The sequence below is a fragment of the Sebastes umbrosus genome, chromosome 14, assembly GCF_015220745.1.
Source record: "Sebastes umbrosus isolate fSebUmb1 chromosome 14, fSebUmb1.pri, whole genome shotgun sequence".
NCBI lineage: Eukaryota > Metazoa > Chordata > Actinopteri > Perciformes > Sebastidae > Sebastes > Sebastes umbrosus.
The window spans coordinates 2,166,393-2,190,501 of NC_051282.1; the positions used below are offsets into that span (position 1 = coordinate 2,166,393).

Here is a 24,109-nt window from a genome sequence, read left to right on the forward strand (position 1 = left end):
ATGCCAAATTTGGTGCTTGTATCACTATTTTCACGATTTGATTGAAAAATGGATGTTATCCGCTCCACTAATAAATGTAACCACTGTGGGTCATGCAAACTTTGCACCCGCTACCTTCGTTGTAGAGATTCAGGGAAACGAGGACTTGTGCAAAACAACGTATGTCAGGGAAAGCTGCATGAGCTTCCTACAGCTCTCTTTATAAACAACATTTTTTCATGAATTAACTGTTGTCTGACTGAGTGTTGGTATAAAGTTAGTGTAAATGGTCACATTTATGGGAAATATGCCAGGTTGAAATAGATTAGGTATTTTCCTTTAGTGAAGATAACACATTTGAAGACGGAATGTCAGAATTAAAGAGTTTATATTCATGTTTTCATAGAAATAATGCCTCAGTTTATGCTAATATTGCAAAGGCTGATGCTTGATTTTCTATCAATGTACAGCAGCCATCTTTGTGTAAAACCTCACTGAAACGAGTTCAGGGCCTGAAACTGCTTCAAAAGATACACATGAGTTTGATTTTAAAAGCCATGTGAGTTTTATTTTGAATTTCATCATCCAAATATTTTTTGGTATGATATTTTCCAATAATATTTATCTCCCCAATACTTTTATAATTGCCAAAATGTTACATCTTTTTCCGATTGTCCAAATTTAAAGTTGATTAATACTATGGCAGAACGGGACTATGAATAAGACTACTTAATCGGCATTGGCTCGGTCACACCAGCATTTAAAGCGGCAACATTTTGCATGTAGTCCTGGCTCCACCCACATCCAGCGCATCAAACGTGCTACATTCAGGACAAGTGGGAACTTTGGGTGCTTGCCAATGTCCTATGTATTTAACTTGCTGCATTTAAGACCCTAGCATGCATTTCCTATTCATTCATTAAAAAAAAAAAAAAACTGCACAAAACTGGCAGATCTGACTGCAGACGCCAGGGTGTGAAGCTGGGTGTGAGTTATCTGAGTAAAGTTCTTGCAGCTCCACTTGTCTCCCTTTTCCTGAATAGCCTGTTGGTGGTTCTTCGTCTTCTTCTTTTGACCCCTTTTCAGTAAAACTTTTTTTTGAATAAAATGATGACTAAAATGCCAAGCGGGGGAGGGGTGGAGGAGTCAAAGGCACAATAAAAAGCAAAAAGAAGAAGAAGTTTGGGGAGCTATTGTTTAGGCATATGACTAGTGCTAGCCATGGGTGGATTATGAGACAATGGGCCCTTCTGCACAGACACGCAAAAGGCCCCACCACCCTTCCTACAAAGGAGCAAGACACTCACAGTTTTTTAGCCACTTTTTGTAGTAGTTTTGTGTCTCTTTATCATGCATCTCTCTGTGGGTTTGTGTGTTTGTGGTCGTTTTGTGTCTCTTTGCAGCTGTTTTGCAAGTCTTTGTAATAGTTTTGTCTCTTTGTGGTTGTTTTGCGTCTCTTTGTAGTAGTTTTGTGTCTCTTTGTGGTTGTTTTGCCTCTTCTCATAGTCATGTGTCTCTTTGTAGTTGTTTTGTGTCTCTTTGTAGTAGTTTTGCATCTCTTTGTAATAGTTTTGTGTCTCTTTGTGGTTGTTTTGCGTCTCTTTGTAGTATTTTTGTGTTTCTTTGTGGTTGTTTTGCGTCTCTTTGTAGTATTTTTGTGTCTCTTTGTGGTTGTTTTGCATCTCTTTGTAGTAGTTTTGTGTTTCTGTGTAATAGTGTTTTGTCTCTTTGTGGTTGTTTTGCCTCATCTTATAGTCATGAGACTCTTTGTGTCTCTTTGTAGTAGTTTTGTGTCTCTTTGTAATAGTTTTGTGTCTCTTTTTAGTAGTTTTGTGTCTCTTTGTGGTTGTTTTGTGTTTCTTTGTAATAGTGTTTTGTGTCTTTGTGGTTGTTTTGCCTCTTCTCATAGTCATGAGTCTCTTTGTGTCTCTTTTTAGTAGTTGTGTGTCTCTTTGTGGTTGTTTTTCCCCTAATTTAGCGGTTAGCTTGCCAGCAAGACCTGCCAGTGTTCACTGTATCAAGCTTCTAGAACCAAATATTTCACAAAAACATCCAAATTCATTTTTTGCTGTACCACTCTCTGGTGTGGCCGAGCCTTTCAGCGTAACCTGACCGTAAGGGCAGTGTTGTAGCTCTCCCTGTTCTTGCAGCCTTTGCTAGCTGCAAACACCGAGCCCTACGCAGTGACCCTTCTGCTCTTTCCTGCACAGATAGAATAGCCTGACCTTGCTTTCTCAGATACTCTGATCTGATTTTGTTGCTGTGGTGTGGGGATCGCTTTCTTTTATCTTGGGAAGTGAAAAAATAATAATAAAAAAAAACAACAACAATAAAATGATCATTGACAGATTCCTTATAGAAAGAAACAAATGGATACTAATAGCCTAGTGTCTAAAACAAACTTTTTTGCTTTGCTTGTCATTGTGCAGGTATGTGTACTTTGAGTGCTCTGTAGTTTATTCAGGTGTGTCTGCTCTAGGTGTCCTTGAATGTGTCCAAAGGGGTCCTGACCACAGAGGTTCCAGCTGCAGGAGTGAAGTTCCAAGGTGAGACTCCGATATCAGAACTAACTCCACATAGAATGTAGTCGTGGTTCTTGACTGAATATGTCTGATGTGTGAAAGCCTATAAGCAAACAATAGCTGATGATAGTTGGTGTTGTGCTGTTTGTTAATGGTCGACTTGGCCAGGTTAAAAATGAGAACATATGTGTCATTCCTAAAATGTATTCATTAGAGCAGGGATCAGCAACCTGCAGCTCTGGAGCCACATGCAGCTCTCTAGCCCCTCTCCAGTGGCTCACTATGGATTTTTTTTAAATGGAAATGAATAACTGTTTTTTGTTTAGTTTTTCATTTTTATTTATCATTGTTGTAGGTCTATGGTACGTCGGTGCGATGGAGTATTAGGGCCACATTGAGGAAAAACAATTAATCAGAGATTTTGAGAATAAAGTAATAAGTTTACGAGAAAAAAAGTCGTAATATTATGAGAATAAAGTCATAATATTATAAAGTATTAATTTATAATGTTACGACTTTTTTTCTCGTAAAGTTTCGACTTTAGTCTCGTAATGTTCTGAATTTTTTTCTTGTAAAGTTTCGACTTTAGTCTTGTAATATTATGACTTTTTTCTCGTAAAGTTATGACTTTATTCTCGTAATATTACAACTTTTTTCTCGTAAAGTTATGACTTTATTCTCGTAATATTATGACTTTTTTCTCGTAAAGATATGACTTTATTCTCGTAATATTATGACTTTTTTCTCGTAAAGTTATGACTTTAGTCTCGTAATATTAGGACTTTATTCTGGAAATCTCAGACTTTTTTTCCCCCTCATTGTGTTCCTCATATACTCCGTAGTACATTTGCATTTTGGGCCTCACTGCATTAGACTTATATACTATATACTTAGATTATAAACTGTGTTACCTTCATCACAATGCTCAAATGTTTTGCGACGCCAGACACATTTTTATTTATTTATTTTTTTGCCTAAAATGGCTCTTTTGATAGTAAAGGTTGCTGACCCCTGCATTAGAGTGAAAAATCGTTTCGGAACCCAGCCCATACCCACACCTTTAAATGTAAAACAAAAAATATGAAACAGTCAAACGAATGTCATGTGGAGGTGTTTGGAAGTTGATGATTAAACAGCTGTTGTTTGACTATTGTGACAATCTTGTTGATGTCAGGTGATGGTGAGACCAGACTGATTATGGAGTCAAGCAGCCTGGTGATCCTCAACTACCTGCTGACTAAAGTGTCCTATACCAGCACTGTCTACCATATACACACCGGAGACCTCGGTATGCCTCTAACAAACTGAAACTGAGCTAGAAAACAGAATCTTTATGTACAAAATATCTTCTTGGCAGGAATGAAATGCACAACATTAAGTGCATAAATCATGATACAGTAAATGGAATCAAAAATAATTAGTGCAGTTGTGCAATGTTTTGCACAGCTATGTGTGCATAAATGTGTGTTTCTCTGTGTGTTTAATTTTCAATGAGAATTAGTGCAGTGAGTTACTGTGGAACATGTTTGTGTATCGTTCTCAGGCCCTGTTGAGACCTGGTATTAACATGCGTCCTCAGTGATCTGATCACAAGTGGACAGCTTTGAGTATGTCTGTTCACACCTGGCATTAGAATGCGTCTCCACATGTGTCTTCAGTGACCACTTGTGATCCGATCTCACTTCCCCGCTCTATATGCAAATAAACACGTAGTAAACACACGGCTAATACAGCAGCCGTTGTGACGTAATATTACATGAGTGTCGGTAGTAATATCCTACATATTCGTGAATTCTGGTACATTGTAATAACATCAAAATAAAAGGTTATTGTACCGGCGGTCCCCGGGGACCTCTGCGCCGCCGGTACCGCTGCTTTTGCCAGACAACAGCGGGGGACAGCGCTCCAGAGAGCCGGGGAGGACAGAGAACAGGCGGGCGGTCGGGTCTCAGCTCCGCGCAAAGCAGCGGAACAAAAACCGACACATCTGTGTTGCGTGGCGGCTGCGGCGTGTGGCACCTGCGTGATTCATACGTTGCGTGTTCACACCAGCTGCGTTTCTGCTGCTGCAGCTGCTGCCGTCGGCCCTTTCTTTCTACATAGAGTTTGCCATTTCATTTCATCATAAATATCATTTATATTTATTTTCGACAGAGAAAGGTTAAGAAACGTGTGGTAAATTGTAAATAATAGTAATAATCCACAATTAAAAACACGTACTATATTCATTCATGGAGCTCTCCAAGTCACTGCATGTTCTGCAACGCTGTCTTGCACATATTTCAGAATAAAAGCCTTGTGTTAAAGCTTAAGTAGGCGAGATTGGAGCAAATACGATTAAAAAAAGTTATTTTTATAAAACGGTTGCTATATCGTGACAGTAGTATATGAAACAGGTAACCTGAAAAAAATCATGTTCCTCTGTGTCCTCCGGTGCTCCTAACGGCATCTGCAAGATTTCACTTACCAGAGCAAAGCAAGCAGTAAGAGTATGTATTACTAGTATAACACAGTTTAGCTCTCCTTTTCTGCTCTTAGCACACTTCCAGTTTGAGGACCATGAAGCCGTGTTTCCCATTACCATCAAACAGCCCCACCTGCCAGTCCTGTACGACATGGGAACAGGTAGGAGTGCACTGATCATGGTGGTCTGGGTAAACAGCTTTGAACTAGTTTTATATTGTGGCCTGCAGTCACTGTGGAGTCTATATTGATGTATTATACGTGGTGATGCTTTATTCTGCTGTTGATTGTGTAAGAAGTGGCAGGCTATTTAAATTCTGTGGCTTAAAAATGCTCGTTGCACCCTCTGTGGACATTTTAGTTATCGTCTGTGATTTTTGTCTGAGTTTTTCCTCTTCTCTGGTTAATTCTCATGAGGTTACACAGATGAAGGTGATTGTATATTATGTAACTGATAATCCGTTGGATAATGAAAAAAAACAAACAATCACTTTGAATTTCTTTCTTTAAAGGGACTGTTTGTAACTTCTTATACGAATAAATCAATCCGGGTCGGTGTACCATGCGCGCTCGCGTGTGGCTACGCTGTTCAGACTCAGACTCCAACACAAACTACAACCAAAACCTCTTGGTTGTATCAAGTGAAGCCCGTCTGTTAAACAGTGTTGGCCAAGGTCGGAGGGGGAGACCGTGGCTTTGGTCTCCAGGACCGGAGTCTCTGCTGTACTCTGCTCCTCTGCCTGCCTTCACTCACACACTGCGCTTGTTCTCGCGCTTTCGCTCCGCTCTCATGTGCATATGTGCACGTACTACACACTGCAGAAGAGTTAGTTTAGCCCTGAGAATATCTAGTGAATGCACAGTGGACGTTTGTGCAGAAATAACTGCTGCAGCTCCTCCAGACCAACAGAGGTTTCCCGTGTCTTGTGAAGTGACGGGGCTCCGCAGAGAGAAACGTTATCGTCTCCGACCAAAACTCCGGTGTCTCCCCTGTTCCCTCCGGCCGCCGTCGGGAGTCTGAAGCAGGAAAAGCCAACACTAGGATCAGCATTGATTCATGGAGAGACCTTCGTCTGGTCAGCTAACATTACTGCCAAGCAGCTGAAATATAGAGTGATATTGTGGTTTTAGCTGACGTGTGTCGCCTCACTGTTTTGACAGATGCTCGTTCATGTCTATGTACAGCGAGGACAAGCTTGAGCAACAGGACGCTGACTTTCGTTGACTTAACGGCCACAGGTGGCGCTGTTAACAAGCAATTTCTGATTCTTACAAATAGTCCCTTTTAAAGTGTCAAAAAAATCCAGTTTAGTTTAGTGTTTTCCATTAGTTAGGCATCACTGAACATTTCCAGAAGTGCAAACTGCTTTAAACAACAGGACTGTTGTTTTGCCCAATACATACAGGTTACTGTGACAAAGTAAAATGTCCTGACCCACATATCCCCTCCAAAATCCTAAAGTAACCCGCTCAATTAACCTGCATATCTGCGACAATAACTTGCCAGCAGCACTCGTGTTGAACTCTGCTGATAATTCATGCTACATTGTGCTTTATCGTCTTTTCTTGAAATAACTCTTTGTTTACTTCTCTGTCTGTCAGATATCAGCTCTCACGTCACCATCGCCACAAAGACATTCCTGCGCTACCCGCAGCTCAATGTGTTGTTGAGTAGCATCCGGCGTTTCTATAGCAACATAGAAGTCGTCATTGCAGATGACAGTCTTAAACCAGAGCACGTTACTGGAGAACACATCCGACAATACTTCATGCCTCCAGCGCAGGTATATACACACACACACACACACACAATTAATTTTTCCTTTGGTTTAAACTTTTTGCAGAACAAGTTTTATCACATTTTGACATTGCAACAATTTACGAGAAAATGTTATTTCACATAATCTGTTTATGCTCTGCGTTGCATCGTACTTGTCACCTGAAATGAACGTTAAAAAAAGATTTTAAGAGTTTCCAAACGTTTAAACATGTTTCCTCCCTCAGGGCTGGTTTGCTGGCAGGAATCTGGCGGTCTCCCAGGTAACCACCAAGTACTTCCTGTGGGTGGATGACGACTTTCTGTTTACTGAGCAGACGAAGATAGAAAAGCTGGTGGAGGTGATGGAGGCAGTGCCCGAACTGGACGTGGTGAGAATGAAATGGCTGTGGTGTCGGAGGGGTCAGCTTGTATCGATTATTTCAAGTAAAATGTTCATTGTTGTATCTGTAATCGGGTGTGCTCAGATTTCTTTTGTACTTAATGACAGAGGAGCTCCAGGTTTCTGCTCGTCACCAAATCGTCACCTCGTCGCACCGTGGACAAAGGGCTCGCTGCGCCCTCTCTCCCCGCCGGGGATGGCCCACTGCTCCCGGGGCGGACTGTCCTCAGTGCGTACCTCTGCGTCGTGCCGCCAGATCGGGGCTCAGCCTACGTAAAAGACCAAGGAGCCTACAGCGCGCGCAAGTTAGGGTGCAAGCAAAACCCTGTGGTGCAATGAAAGTGAGGGCCGGTGCGCGCCGGCTGAGTTGGGATCCCGGCCCAGCGGGGTCGGGCGCACCACCGTAAAGTGGTATCGGTGCCGTTGTATCAGAGCCTTTTTGAGAGTACGAGTACATGAGCACAGTATCGGTCCCAATACCTGATAATGGTATCGGTGCATCCCTACTCATGGTGTAGTTTGTTTATAGCCTAACGTTAGCTTTTTACTTCCGGCATTGCATTTACGCAAAGACATCATAAAAGTGGTATTCATTTGTGGAGATTATTTTACAAAACAAAACGTGTGAAGTATTATAAATGTTTGTTTCCCACAGAGCTTATTTTCTGCAATAATCCAAAACCCAATGGAAAAATCCCATTGGCTTTTGTCAAGGGAACCAGGGCGATACTAACTTCCGAGTTGGCCTACAAAAATACATCATCCCTGCAGCACTTTCATATATATATATTTGTGTTTGGTTATTTTTTTTCTAAATAAGGACTCTCTATCTGAGGTCCACGTCAGTTCTAGTTCTAGACTTGGTTTTTATTTATTACCATCTTTCTCAAACAGCAGTTTATCCTCCTATGCACCTGTATTTTTCAACTGGAGCCTATCCCAGCATGTGTTTGTTGGACAAGAGGCTGGTACAGAATGTACTGGTAGCCAGTTTATAACCAGTTCTCTGGTCTTTGTTCTCATCAGCTCGGCGGGACAGTACAAGGGAACCAGTTTTACTTCTCTCTTATTTATGATGAAGGAGAGGAAATGGACGGTGGCTGCCTGCACAGGAAGTCTAACGGGAAGTTTCACTCACTTCCCAGTTACCCACAATGCTTTCTTGCCAGTGGGGTGGTCAACTTCTTCCTGGCTCGTACAGATGCTGTACAGAGGGTGGGATTTGACCCTAAGCTCCAGAGAGTAGCACACTCAGGTAAGTCTGGACCCAGACAGAGATTTGGAGTCCAAGTGTCAGTTAGCCCCGGGACACACCAGGAACGTCAGGAGCGCGTGGCGGCTGCGTTACCTGTTGTTTTTTTATTTTGGCGTCCGTGTTCTCGTCTATTTTTGAGGGTTCACAGCAACAACAAACAGTGAAAGTGATCTATTGACAGTATATTAGCATCATATCAGCAACATTACTACAGTTTTAATGTCTAGACATCTGTAGAATATGTCACAGACAATGAAGGTAATCTATTGACTGTGTATTAACATCATATCAGCAACATTACTACAGTTTCGATATCTATCTGTAGAATATGTTACGGATATGAAAAAAAGTTAAGACTTATTTTTAAATCAACACTTCCTGCTTTCATTTCAAAATAAAAGCCCTCAAGTGTTTTTTTACAGAATTCCTTCATTTGTTAACACAAGGCTTTTATTATGAAATATGAGCAGTCAGTGCTGTGGAACATGCAGTCACTTGGAGAGCTCCATGAATTGATAAAGTACAGGGTTTAAATCAACGCTTCCTGCTTTTATTTCAAAATAAAAGCCCTCAAGCGTTTTTTTTCTGTTGACAGAATTCCTTTATTTGTTAACACAAGGCTTTTATTCTGAAATATGTGCCGGACAGTATTCTAGAACAGTGGTTCTCAAACTGTGGTACGCGTAGGTTTGTGGTGCAGCTGCAGAATGAGTTTTTTTTTAAATAGGATATGTATAATCTGAATGTGTATTAACAGCATTTCAGTGACTGTTTAAATTTACTACATTTGTTAAAGTAGCTGAAATAAAATCATTAAAAAAAATAAACAAAATGCAAAAATTAAATTCTAACTTCAACCTCTTCAACTATAGTGTGAACAGAAAGAGGACTGAGGCCGCATTAGAGCTGAAGTGGACCAGAAACAGAACTGAGTCCTCTTTTAAATTAACTAACAATGTGAACACAAACAGAACTGAGTCCCTTTTCTGTTGGTCCACTTTTTGGTCCACTTTAAGAGGACTGAGTTTGGTTCATTTAAAAAGGACTGTGAAAAACACCCACCACCATCCTGCTCACTCATAAATATTAACAGATAATCTACAATGTCAATATGCTCCATCAGTGCAACCAAACACAGCAGGAGTGATACAGATCGTTATTCACTGATCCTACGGGGCTAAGCTTCATACTGATTTCAGTATATAAACTGAGATTATACATTATTTATAATAAACATTTTAGTGGAACTGCTCTAATTGACAGCTGTCTCAGTCAATGTTATAAAAATGAACGTTGCAAAAGAAGGACAAGCAGAGGTTTTATTCTGAACTGAGGGGGACTTGATGCTGTGATAGATTTAAATGTGAGGGCAAAAACCTCTGTTCAAAGAAATGACTGACAGCACATAAAAGCAGTAACTTTAGACAGTCCTGAGAAACAAACTAATATCTTTAAATTCGGACATGAACCCCCGCTAATTAATGCGCTTTGATACGCGCTTTAATACGGACTGAATGAATGAGGAAATAAAGTAGCGTGAGCGTGAGCTACCACGGTTCCGTTTTTCCGAGCGTAAGTGTACAAGCGCATGTGATCTGTCTACGGCAACTCTAGAGGGCCAAAATACAACGGCATAAGGCAAAGCGAACCTGGACGCTTTGTGTTCACAATGCACGGTTTAAGCGAACCGCAACACGGACTTAAATCGAACCGAACTCAGACCACCTCCCGAGGAATTCTGAGTTTGGTTTGTTTCGGAGCGGTCTGAGTCCTTTTGGAGTGTTCACATATGCATAAAAAATGCTGACTCATCGCTCTGAGTTTGTTTGGAGGGCTGAAAGGAACCAAGTGTGAAAACACCCAAGTGCAAGTGTAAAGCCAAGATACGTTATCATTACACCTGTTCAACAAGCATAAACATGATGAAACGGTTAAACGTGGAGGAAAGCGACGTTTCAATCTGCTCTGTCTGCAGTCTCTCATCCACCGCCGCTTTAGACAGGCACAGCGCGCTAGCTCGGCGGCTAACAGCTAACTGTAAACACGTGTAAGTTATTTAGTTGAGTTGTGACTGACTTTAGTTCCCTGGTCAGCAGTAATCCAGTGTTCAGTGTCCGGGGAGTTTATTGTGAAGGAACGGAAGACGTAAAGCGGTGATGCGCTGCAGACTTGTACAGACTGTGAGCCTCCGTGTTATTAATTTATTACCTTCATAAAGTATTGAAGCAACGTAACCCTTGGCTACACAAGACTGGAACTAAAAGTGGCAGTAGGCTGTGTAGTCGGACTGTTTAGGTTAGTTTGTCACATATCTTATCTGTAAACTCATCAGCTGAAACCAAACAGTCTCTCTTCCCTCTATCAGCCCTAATGTTAGCTGCAACAGAGGACAGGAGGACAGGAGGAATGACTGATACTGACTGATGTCTATCATAGGAATATGATTTATTTCATTAACATGTTAAATTATTTCCAGTGAGATATTAAGGAGTTTATATGGTGGCTTTGCTGTTGTAAACTTTACTGTTGCTGCTCTAGAAACAACATTTAGCCTAGTTATATATTAAATACAGTATATGTATATGTATAGCGAATATGCACACTTCAATATTTGTTTATTTATCGCAAGTCATATCGTCATCGCAATATTGAACAGTGTTATCGCACATGGCAGATATGGTGCAGGCCTAGTGTGAGAGGCTGCCCCTTGCGTAGTATGAGAGTTGTGCGGAAGAGTTAAAGTGCCAGTTCTTGTGCTCCCCCTTTTATTAGGAATAAATTTGCCTCTTGTGTGAACTGTACATTGCTGAATAGGGTAGGCTTACGCTACTGTATTTCAACATCAGTCATAATGGTGGTACTTGGAGCGAATTATTTTCTGAGGTGGTACTTGATGGAAAAAGTTTGAGAACCACTGTTCTAGAACATGCAGTGATTTGGAGAGCTCCATGAATGAATATAGTACGGGGTTTTAATTGTGGATTATTACTATTATTTACAAATTACCACATATTTCTTAACCTTTCTCTGTCTAAAATAAAAATAAATGACATTTATAATGAAATGAAATGGCCATTAAAAGGCAAACTCTATGTAGAAAGAAACTGCAGACAGCAGCAGCTGAAATGCAGCCGGTGTGAACACCCGACGCGTGAATCACGAAGCCACCACACCACGCAGCCGCCACACGCTCCTGACGTTCCTGGTGTGTCCCAGGCTTAAGTCCACACTTTCAGTTTTTTTTCGCCATGATACAAGCAGGCATTTTTTCTAAAAGGCAGAATGTCTGTCTCTGACTCTAGAATTCTTTATGGATGGCCTGGGATCCTTGATGGTTGCCACGTGTAACCACGTGTCCATCGGCCATCAACCCAAAACCGGTCACAACAAGGACGAGGCTAGCTACTCCAAATTCAGACACCCTGCAAAGACCGACACAGAGTTCAAACTGCGACTTCACTTCTTCAAAAACCACCTAAAGTGTGTCCGTTATGGGTAGAAGACCACTAAAGGACATCGAGTTACATACTGTACTGCATATCCCTGCATTTATTCAAATAAATGCATTTTATCTTTCTCTTCCTGCTTTGTGTTTGTTGTTTGATCTTTTCTGATTACTTTTTTATTCATTCGTTTTCGGGGTAAGAAAGCGTAAGTTATTCTGAATATTGGGTTCTGATTATACAGTTAGCCGCACAAACAAACACTGGTGTGTCAGGAGACCAGTGTTTGTGTCCCGTGTGAAACTAAAGACTTATTTTGACTCGTGTGTCTATAATATCGCCAGCCCCTTGAGTCGCTAGTAAGTGAAGTTAACCACGACCGTTTCCTAACCCTACCTAAGTGGTTGTGTTGCCTAAACCTAACTTCCTGTGAAAATGGAAGTTTAAAGGTCCCATATCGTGCTCATTTTCAGTTTCATACTTGTATTTTGTGTTTCTACTAGAACATGTTTACATGCTGTAATGTTAAAAAAAACGTTATTTTCCTCATACTGTCAGCCTGAATATACCTGTATTCACCCTCTGTCTGAAACGCTCTTTTTTAGTGCATTTCAACGGAATTGCAACGGAATTGTGTTACTAGGCAACAGTTTGGGTCCATGTTTACTTCCTGTCAGCTGATGTTATTTACATCCACTGCAACAGGAAATAATCTGGGATACATTTAGAATGTTTATGTTTAAAACAGTGTAATGGTCTAAATATTGTATATTTGTGACGTCACAAATGGACAGAAATCCGGCTTGTTTCAAACGCACAATTTCTGAATACGGGCTGTATGTATTTCTCCGTATATTGAGCATTTTAATAGTTTAACAGTATTTATATAGCACTTAAACCTGCTTTATAATATAAAAGACATGAAAATCTCACTTTTTACAATATGGGACCTTTAATTTGAAAGGATACTATGCATATAACAAGCGTATATTGACACGCCGTCCCCGGTCCGTCCAAAATTAACGCAAGAGAGGTACCCTGTGCGTCTGTCTCCGATGCCGAGGGGCACTGTGACAAAGCGGTGGTATTTGAGGAGTTGGGAGTGAGAATGAGTTTGGCACATGTATAATGTGAGTAGTTAAGTTCGTAATTCAGAGCCGGCGCCTCGCAGCTTTCAGTGCAAACGACGGCAAAAGTGCTGACAGAGCAGTGAACGGTGTTAACCTGAGGAGGAACTGGAGGGTGGGCGCTACGCTTCCACGATGACGCCGTTGGGACGGTGTTATCAGTTGTAACCGCCGTATGAGAGCAGTGCCGAGCGGCAGCCATGAGCTAGCCAGGGGGGCACGCTTACATGCACTAACATGCACTAAAAGGCACCTGGCTATGTAAACAGATAAATGAAATTCTGCCTCCCATATGTGTAATCATGGCACTTTGCAGTGATCATACTTTTGGTTCCATTTCGCAGCTCTATGGGTCACTCGTCATAGTCCATCTAGTGCCCTTCTTTCTATACGGAACTCCAGACTAAATGTGTTTTTAAATAATTCAAATGTTTTAGTGTGTGTGTTATACTCTATTTTAGCTTCTATCGTGGCTTTTACTTTTTAGCTTGTTTTTATTTTCTAATCTTTAATTGTTTTTATGACTGTTTTAATTATGTCTTAATGTTCTTTTGCACTTTGTTGTAATGTTCTTGAATGTTTGTGTAAAGCACTTTGAATTGCCCTGTTGCTGAAATGTGTTATACAAATAAAGCTCCTTGCCTTGCCTTGCCTTGCCTTGCCTTGTAGTGCACTGGATATAAATATAGACAGACTAAGGCGTATGGAAAGGAGGCTGGGTCACGGGCGGACATGGGTCTTGAGGTATGGGGTTTAACACATCCGCAGTGTAACTGAAGCTGCGGTCTTGCATTGCGATTGGCTCAATTTTGGCGAGTGCAGACCAGATTTTACTGCTACTGTATTTCAACATCAGTCATAATGGTGGTACTTGGAGAGCCAAATATTTCCTGAAGTGGTACTTGGTGAAAAAAGTTTGAGAACCACTGTTCTAGAACATGCAGTGACTTGAAGAGCTCCATGAATGAATATAGTATGGAGTTTTAATTGTGGATTATTACTGTCTGTTATACCCCCAAAGATATGACGCCTTCATTACGCGTGACCCAGCCTCCTTTCTATAGGCCTTGAGACAGACATGCCATTTCAATTGTGCCAGTACTTTTGACATTTAGTTCTCTTATCATGTTTTTATTAGGGCTGTCAAAGTTAATGCGATAATAATGCAGATTTTTTGCAACGCAAATTTGTTTTAGTACCACTGACTTCTTTAATGCATTAACGCAACTTGTGATTTTTAGGTTGTAGCAGGCTCAGTTTTAAATCTAGAGTGAAGATACTGGCATCATATGAAACTACAAAACCTAAAGAATCCATAGGTACCAACCATGTCATACTAGCTTGTCATGAAGGAGGTTAAATATTACTCCAAACTAAATTTTGGTCGAGGAAAACCTGTCATGGCCATTTTCAAAGGGGTCCCTTGACCTCTGACCTTCAGATATGTGAATGTAAATGGTTGCTATGGGTACCCACGAGTCTCCCCTTTACAGACATGCCCACTTTATGATAATCACATGCAGTTTGGGGCAAGTCATAGGGTGCGTGCCAAAGCTCTTAATTTCCGTTTCCTCGCTCCTCGATCCTCGCTTGAACCGGAAGTTGTTCTGGTGCGCCATCTTGAAGACCGTCCCAAAGCTCTTATTTGTGCATCGAGGAGCGAGGAGCGAGGATCGAGGAGGCTTGCCGGAGGAGCTATGAGCGAGGATACACCAGTGTATCCTCCACGGAAGTCTTTTACCGACCGACACGCCCCCTTATTGGATATCAGTTATTGATTGGACGCTGCTGCCGATCAGACTGATCTGATAACTTTACCTCTCAACATCACTGGAGTTTTATACCGGAGTGGAAACAGATCACAGATTAAACATTTTATAGTTTAGTTGTCTTCTGATTCACTATCTAGTTATAATCTGTGTTAATTGAAGCTCTGAACAGCAGCAGAAGGACCTGCAGTAGCTCTGCTTCACACACCGCCAGTGAAGGAGCTCAACACTGAGAGGGGTTTATAATGCCTGACAAACAGAATTAAAATAACTTTCTGCATTCATTAGAAAGATTTTTCTTTTCATGATCTGTTATTAGCCCCGTTAACTTTTATTAATGATTCTATTAAAGTCAGAGAGAGAAGGAGAGTCTGTCTGTCAGCAACAAACACCTTTTACATCATTTATCCTCATTTCCATTCAGTCACATGAGGCTGATCATTCCTGAACGTCGGGTTTGATATGAGTTATATCATTTACATTTTCCCTTTAGCCTAATAAATAATGTCCAGTGTTCAAAAAACACCGTAGTCATATTCTGGGTTATGAAATAATGAGCTCACAATCAGAATATCAATAACTACAGACGCTAATAATGAATAAATAATATAAAGTTATTGTGCCAGTAGAGATGGTTCCTGAGCCTCTAAGCAGTCCACAGTAGAAATACAGACTGCAGCTTGCACTTGTCTTTATTAGTATTAGTACAGTTCAGACACAAACAGCTGTTAAAGCTGACTGACAGCTGATCCAGATGTGATCAGCTGCTGCTGTCATCAGAAACGGACGTCGCTTCACGTGACGCTTCAGAGGAAACGACCGTCTCATGTCTCTTCAATCGTATTTCCTCGTTTCCTCTCTCCTCGCATGGTTTCCTTGCATCTCTCCATGCTTCCCTGGTGGTAGGGACTAAGACGCAAGGAAAAGACGCAAGTGAGGGAAACAGGGATGCAATTAAGAGCTTTGGGATGCAGCTATAGTCAAGTCAGCACACTGACACACTGACAGCTGTTGTTGCCTGTTGGGCTGCAGTTTGCCATGTTATGATTGGAGCATATTGTTTTCTGCTAAATGCAGTACCTGTGAGGGTTTCTGGACAATATCTGTCATTGTTGTGTGTTGTTAATTGATTTACAACAATAAATATATACATACATTTCCATAAAGCAGCATATTTGTCCACTCCCATGTTGATAAGAGGATTACATACTTAACAAATCTCCCTTTAAGGTACATTTAGAACAGATAAAAAAGGTGTGATTAATTGCGATTAACTATGGACAATCATGCGATTAATCGCGGTTAAATATTTTAATTGATTGACAGCCCCTAGTATTTATTGTAGTTTTTATGCTACCTGTTTGATACATTCAGGAAGTGGGGTGTGATGACCCCTCCACTCCACTAGGTGTCCCAGTGTCCATTTGCTTTTTTTTCTTTGTTTAGCAAGGCGGAGGGTCGTCAGGCTGATGAGCCACACCTGGGTTGCGTTCGAAAAGTCCAAAAATGACGTCCTAATGTCTTTTCCTAACCACTTTTCCTTGACCTCGATGGAAAACGTCATGATGTCAAGGAAAGATGTGAAGGAGAATTCAGAAGGACTTAGGAAACGACAACCGTGGTGTTCAGAGAATCCGACTGCTCTTTCACTATAAGCTCCGTCATTATGATGCGACGGCGGCGGATGTTAGTGACGTGAGTCTGCTGTGGTGAAACTACAATGTTCTGAAGACGGACTACAAAAGGCGCCTGCTTCCCCCGTGCGTTTTAAATAGGTCATTCAATGACAAGCTGCTTCACCTGCGGTGTGTTAAAGAGAGATACCACAGCTCCTTCTGCTGCTGGAACACTTTACATCAACAAATAATAAAGATCATCTGACCTAGCGTGGACAACCAGTGAAAAATATCACTTCATTACCAATGAACAAAGGAATATATGATAAATATTGAGTTAATTGTTGGAGTTATGGAGAAGGTGTAGGATCATATACTTCTTCTAACTTCTTTTGGAACATGTAATATTTATTTATGTTGATTATTTGTTAATTGATTGTTTACTGTTCATTTTATTTCTTATTCTTGTTTTGTTTTTTACTGAGGTATTTGTTAGGTATGTTCGAAATAAATAATTAAAAAATAAAGTGAAAAGAAATCCCTGTCCAATTATATTAAACATGAATCCCAATTAGTATATGAAAATAATATGCAAGATAAGCATATCGTTTGTTATCAGGAATGGCCGAATGGTGCGTCGCTTTAAATGCTGCGGCCGGAAGGAATTGTGGGATGTTATTCTCTCTTTTCCTTTAGTAAGGGATGGTCCAGTGTATCCTCTGCTAAAGGAGATAAGAAAGGAAGCATTGAAGCTCCTTTCCTTAGCATTCAGAGAATTCAAACAGCTCTTATCATGGCTCCTCCTGAGGTACTCCTGGGGTCATTTCACTCCTGAGCAAAAATGACTATTCGACCGCAGCCTATATAGTGCAGTTTGTTCTGGTTGTAAATGGCTTGAGAAGAGATCATTGGTAGCCTAGTGGTGCACCTCGTTTTGTAAATTGAGGAGTGCAATCTGGTTGTTTGGGAGACATGGACGAGTGTGGAAAGTTGGCTGTTCTGCTGTTTTTGGTGAATGTAAGCAGCTGTAATGGATAACAAGTCGCTAATTTGTTCTGGTGTGTTTGTGTTGCTGAGCTGTGCATGCTGTGATTTTGTGGCACGGAGTTCTGTTGGTGCTGTACAATCAGTAGTAGCAGTAGTAAATTGCTGTTGTTCTGTCCCTGTTAGGCTGAAGCGCGGATTGCCTTTGGAGTTTGTTGGGGGGTTTTGATAATGTGGTGATGAAAGTGGTTAGAGCGGTTGTCTCGGGAGCACATCCGAAGTTGCAGGTGAGGTTGCCAGTTTATGGTTGCTTTGCCGGGCTTGCGGGCTGCAGTGTGTAAATACCAAGCCCTCAGGAAGTGTGCCGGTCGTCGATCCCGACTTTCGTAGTGGCCAAACGGCGGTACTGCAACTTCTGTGTCCGTCACGGGATGCATTGGGCCCAAAAAGACTTTTTCCCATAGACTTACATTGGGAAAGAGACGTCTGTAACTCAGCGGATAATTTTTTTTGAGGTGAATTAACTCCCCAGAATGAACAGTCTAACAGCCCTTATTTAAAAAAATCCATTTTTAAAGTTGTAAAACGCACTAATAGCTGAATCCAGAGTTATTTCCCTTCCTCCGTTCATGTGAATGAGACCCAGACTGAGGCTGGATTGCAAACCGTGACGACGGCGAGACGTTAGGACCGCGTGACCGAGTCATGTGACTGAGCGGACGCTACTCCGCCAATCATCTCAGATGCTACTCCGCCAAGATCCGGGTACTCTTCCAGACGGAAGTCGAGCCATTTAGGTTTCATGCGCCAATGAGCAACTCTCATAGGAATGACCAGGGCCCCGCCTCCAACGCTGGATCCAGTTCTTTTAATACATCTATGGTAAATACCAAGCGCAAGTAGCACCTGAAGACTAGAGGGGGAGTTTAGCTAGTTTCTGGTTATGCAGGTAGAGGGACGGGAATGCACTGATGGTCATGCTGTGTATGGGCTGTTTGAGCTCTGGCTGTTGGTGTGTTAAAGTTTGTTTTTAGTTCTAAAACAAATGTCTTCTGGTTTTTGTGAGCATGCTTGTGTTCTCAATGTTTCTGGGTAGTTGGACCCAGTTACGCTGAAGGTGTTTCATGTGTGAGAACCTGAAGTTGGCTGCTACACAGGGTGCAGGAAGTTATAGCGGTTCATGTGGTAGGCAAGTAAATAGTTACAGGAGGGATGTCGTGAATTGTCATTGGTTGTGTTGGTGTTTGTGCCGTGACGTGCGAGTCGGTAGCTTGGCCTGTTAGCTTTGGGAACATGAGCGCTGCTGTTCGTGCCTTGGTTGGTGTGAGCTTTGTTGTAGTTTGGTTGCCTCTTTGTGCTGTGCGTCTTGGGACGACGTGGTGGGCTAGTGAGCATTTGATGTAGAGCAGGGGTCAGCAACCTTTACTATCCAAAGAGCCATTTTAGGCAAAAAAAAAAAAAAAACTTTTGCGTAATTTTGGTGAATTTCAAATGGGAAAAATATTCAATAACTTCAGTATTATACAGTGTAGTACCATCAAAATCACTTCAAACATCAATGGTCTCTTCCTGTGGTTATGGTTATACTACAATTGGCTTGGTTTATATGAAAGTTTGCCCATTACAATGGTCTTCATGGCAACAGTACAATGAAAAACAAATTCTAAATAAGTATTGTAGCATAACTAGGAAGAGATCATTATTGGGTGGAGATATTTTGGTGGCCTACCATTTTATAACAGTGAAGTTATTGAATATGTTTCACGATAATAATTCACCAAAATTATACAAAATCACATATACAGTGGAGGAAATAAGTATTTGATCCCTTGCCGATTTTGTAAGTTTGCCCACTTACAAAGAAAAGAACGGTCTATAATTTTAATGGTAGGTTTATTTTAACAGTGAGAGACAGAATATAAAAAAAAAAAATCCAGAAAATCAATTGATATAAAAGTTATAAATTGATTTGTATTTTATTGTGGGAAATAAGTATTTGATCCCCTAGCTCCCATGACTCAGTACTTGGTGGAGAAACGTTGTTGGCAAGCACAGAGGTCAGACGTTTCTTGTAGTTGGTCACCAGGTTTGTGCACATCTCAGGAGGGATTTTGGTCGACTCCTCTTTGCAGATCATCTCCAAATCCTTAAGGTTTCGAGGCTGTCGCTTGGCAACTCGAAGCTTCAGCTCCCTCCACAGATTTTCTATGGAATTAAGGTCCGGAGACTGGCTAGGTCACTCCATGACCTTAATGTGCTTCTTTTTGAGCCACTCCTTTGTTGCCTTGGCCGTATGTTTTTGGTCATTCTCGTGCTGGAAGACCCATCCACGACCCATTTTCAGTGTCCTGGCTGAGGGAAGAAGGTTGTCGCCCAATATTTCACGGTACATGGCCCCGTCCATCCTCCCTTAAGATGCGGTGAAGTCGTCCTGTCCCCGTAGCAGAGAAACACCCCCAAAACATAATGTTTCCACCTCCATGCTTGACGGTGGGGATGGTGTTCTTGGGGTTATAGTCAGCATTTCTCTTCCTCCAAACACGGCGAGTCGAGTTGATGCCAAAGAGCTTGATTTTGGTCTCATCTGACCATATCACCTTCTCCCAAGCCTTCTCTGAATCATTCAGGTGTTCATTGGCAAACAGACGGGCCTGTACATGTTCCTTCTTGAGCAGGGGGACCTTGCGGGCGCTGCAGGATTTTAAACCATTACGGCGTAGTGTGTTACCAATGGTTTTCTTGGTGATTGTGGTCCCAGCTGTCTTGAGATCATTAAGAAGTTCTTCCTGTGTATTTCTGGGCTGATCCCTCACCTTTCTCATGATCATCGATACCCCACGAGACGAGATCTTGCGTGGAGCCCCAGACCGAGGGCGATTGATGGTCATTTTGTGTTTCTTCCATTTCCGAATAATGGCACCAACAGTTGTCTCCTTCTCACCAAGCTGCTTGCTGATGGTCTTGTAGCCGATTCCAGTCTTGTGCAGGTCTACAATCTTGTCCCTGACGTCCTTGGACAGCCCTTTGGTCTTGCCCATGGTGGAGAGGTTGGAATCTGATTGTGGACAGGTGTCTTTTATACAGGTAATGAGTTGAGACAGTTGTCTTTTATAAAGGTCACGAGTTGAGATTCGGAGTACTTTCTTAAAGCGAGAGGACTAATCTAACCGGTCTGTGGGGGCCAGAATTCTTGTTGGTTGCTAGGGGATCAAATACTTATTTCCCACAATAAAATACAAATCAATTTATAACTTTTATATGAATTGATTTTCTGGATTTTTTTTTTATATTCTGTCTCTCACTGTTAAAATAAACCTACCATTAAATTATAGACCGTTCTTTTCTTTGTAAGTGGGCAAACTTACAAAATCGGCAAGGGATCAAATACTTATTTCCTCCACTGTATAGTTACATTTTCAAAAAAAGGCTCAATAATGTCCTGAAACAGCCGTGCACTACAACTTTTTGCAAATATTGCTGCAAACACAAGTTAATAGTGCATTTGTTGGGGACTATTTTCAGCTGTGGATTAAGAATTGTTTTTTTTATTCTTGCACCACAAAAAATAGGGACTGGTCAAGCTGAGGCAAAAAATAATTTTATTATAATATACAGTATGTTGGGAGTCACCATCTAGACAACACATCTGTTTTACAATTTTCGAAAAGAGATTATATTTTTTCCCTTAGACAAAAAAAAAAAAAAAAATTGTTTGAAGGTGCTCATCCACTGTTAGCTTTCTGCTTTCACAGCCATATTGCTACACATACACACAGAAAAACAACACCAGATGAGTGAGCGGGAAGACATTTGTTAATCAAATACAATGTTTTGTTTGGTGCTGAAGCGTGGAGGTATTTGAATGTATGGGTGTGTTACAACTAAACCTTCAAACCTGTGTTGAGGGCAGGTATATAGAGAGGGTAGGTAGGTAGATTAAAAAAAACTATTCCAGTCATTTTAAGAGAATAATAACACGAAAAACCAAAAACATAATAAATATGTGCGTAACACATTATAAAAAATGACCAGTGCATATCTGCACACTCATTTTCAGAGAGAACTTAATAAACCTAATTTCACACACCTGTACCAAGGAGAATACATTTTATAAAAAAAAGCAGTGATTACAGAAGATTTCCATGTGATCTTCTTTTTGCCACGCTGGCAATGGGGCTCTTGGGGTGACGATGTCGGTCTTTTGGGCATCCAACACTTTGGTCCAGACTGAAATATCTCAGCAACTATGGAATGGATTAACCCAGGGGTCAGCAACCTTTACTATCAAAAGAGCAATCTGAGGCAAAAAAAACAAACAAAAAATCTGTCTGGAGCCGCAAAACATTTGATCATTGTGATGAAGGTAACACAGTTTATAGTCTAAGTATATAGTATATAAGCTTAATGCAGTGAGGGCCAAAGAGCAAATGTACTACGGAGTATTAGGGCCACATTGAGGGAAAAAACATCTGAGATTTAAAGAATAAAGTTGTAATATTACGAGAAAAAATTCATAACTTAATGAGAAAAAAAAAGTCATATTACGAGAATAAAGTCATAACTTAACGAGGAAAAAGTTGTAATATTACGAGCATAAAGTCATAATTTAACGAGAAAAAAAAGTCGTAATATTATGAGAATAAAGTCATCACTTAACTTATACAGTATAAGTTCTGTGTGTTTTCGGTAGCTAGGGCTTATTCAAAGTGAAAAGCCACCAAGTCTCCCTCCGTATGAATCTCTTTACAATGTCGCCCCCTTTAGTATAGGGAGAAACTATACAATACCAGTAAATCAGAGAGTTGCTGCTTTAAGTTAAATTTAGTAGGAATGGCATTTGAATATATATATATATATATGTATATATATATATATACATATATACATAGATAGATATTTATTTGAGTACTTTTTTCTTCTCTCTTTTCCTTCCGGAATTCATTTAATTTTATATTTTTGTTAAAGTTTTTTTTTTAAGGTGGGTATCAACCCAGGATGCTTTATATAATGTTCTCTCATATTAAAAATTAGGGCTGTCAATCGATTAAAATAGTTAATCACATATTTTATGTGTTCAAAATGTACCTTAAAGGGAGATTTTTCAATTTAATATTTAATACTCTTATCAACATGGGAGTGGACAAATATGCTGCCTTATGCAAATTTATGTATATATCTATTATTGGAAATCAATTAACAAAACAAAACAATGACAGATATTGTCCAGAAACCCTCACAGGTACTGCATTTAGCATAAAACAATATGCTGAAATAACAACATGGCAAACTGTAGCCCAACAGGCAACAACAGCTGTCAGTGTGTCAGTGTGCTGACTTGACTATGACTTGCCCCAAACTGCATGTGATTATCATAAAGTGGGCGTGTCTGTAAAGGGGAGACTCGTGGGTACCCATAGAACCCATTTGCATTCACATATCTGGAGGCCAGAGGTCAAGGGACCCCTTTGAAGATGGCTATACCGTTTTTTCCTCGCCAAAATTTAGAGCAAGTTTGGAGCGTTATTTAACCTCCTTTGCGACAAGCTAATGTCTCTATCCAAGCTTGTTTTACTAATGTATCATTAAGTAATGTTTGAGCTGCTGGGCTATTTTGGCTTATTGCCCCCAACACAAACCTTTGTTCATGTTAATAAAATATTCTAGATCATATACTTTTTGTGTGCGGTCACTACCACAAACACTTCCAAGATAGCAAACCTTTTCTGTGCCATTTGTGGCCTAGACTCACACCAGTACCTTACGGCCAACAAATGATCAGGCCTGGCAGAAAGAACAGGGCCACATCTGGACAGAAACTTGACCCAGCCCGTTCATCCCAGGTCGACAAATACCGAGGCTTTGTCACGGCCGTCGGCGTTCGGTACCGCCGCACAAGGCACCCTTGAGCGTCGGTATGAAACGCACCGGGCATTCTGTTAACTATAATGCAAACCCATACGCGGGAGCAGTAAATGGGAGTGTGGTGATGTAGTTTAAAGAGTGAAAAGACACCACTTCATTACCATTGTACAGTACATGTTGGGTTTTAAGGAAGTCTGAAGAAATGAAAAGCCAATAGCAGATAACTCATTTAAGCAATATCCTCACATCTGAGCCAAATGTCACCCTCACTTGACTCAGCAAGCATCACAACTACTTTAAAGGTCCCATATCATGCTCATTTTCAGGTTCATACTTGTAGTCTGTGTTTCTACTAGAACATGTTTATATGCTGTAATGTTAAAAAAAAAACGTTATTTTCCTCATACTGTCTGTCTGAATATACCTGTATTTACCCTCTCTCTGAAATGCTCTGTTTTAGTGCATTTCAACGGAATTGCAACAGAATTGCGTTACTAGGCAACAGTTTGGGTCCATGTTTACTTCCTGTCAGCTGATGTCATTCACATCCACTGCAACAGGAAATGAACTGGGACACATTTAGAATGTTTATGTTTAAAACTGTTTAACGGTCTAAATATTGTAGATTTGTGACATCACAAATGAACAGAAATCCTAACGGCTTCTTTCAAAGGCACAATTTCTGAATACGGGCTGTGTGTATTTCTCCGTATATTGAGCGCTTCGATACTTCACAGTATTTATATAGCACCTAAACCTGCTTTATAATATAAAAGACGTGAAAATCTCACTTTTTACAATATGGGACCTTCAATTAAGTACGTTTTAAGAAGCACAAAACCCCCACAGTTGATTTTCAAGTTCATAAACAAACCCTCACGATATAAAATATATATATGAATACTGTATGTGACTATGAATTTGGATTTT

At 40.7% G+C, this 24,109-nt stretch overlaps 1 protein-coding gene across 3 annotated transcripts in view; it reads left to right on the forward strand.

The window, feature by feature from the left end:
- LOC119502240 (beta-1,4 N-acetylgalactosaminyltransferase 2-like) overlaps nucleotides 1–11,963 on the forward strand; it is a 54,191-nt gene extending 42,228 nt beyond the window's left edge. For all 3 annotated transcript variants that reach the window (XM_037793087.1, XM_037793088.1, XM_037793089.1), the window contains exons 6-12: nucleotides 2,459–2,525; nucleotides 3,676–3,789; nucleotides 5,040–5,126; nucleotides 6,567–6,748; nucleotides 6,969–7,112; nucleotides 8,150–8,378; nucleotides 11,681–11,963. In XM_037793087.1, coding sequence (XP_037649015.1) covers nucleotides 2,459–2,525; nucleotides 3,676–3,789; nucleotides 5,040–5,126; nucleotides 6,567–6,748; nucleotides 6,969–7,112; nucleotides 8,150–8,378; nucleotides 11,681–11,877 — 1,020 coding nt within the window. In that variant the 3' untranslated portion in view covers nucleotides 11,878–11,963. The remainder of the gene's footprint in view (nucleotides 1–2,458; nucleotides 2,526–3,675; nucleotides 3,790–5,039; nucleotides 5,127–6,566; nucleotides 6,749–6,968; nucleotides 7,113–8,149; nucleotides 8,379–11,680) is intronic.
- Nucleotides 11,964–24,109: the final 12,146 nt, after the last annotated feature.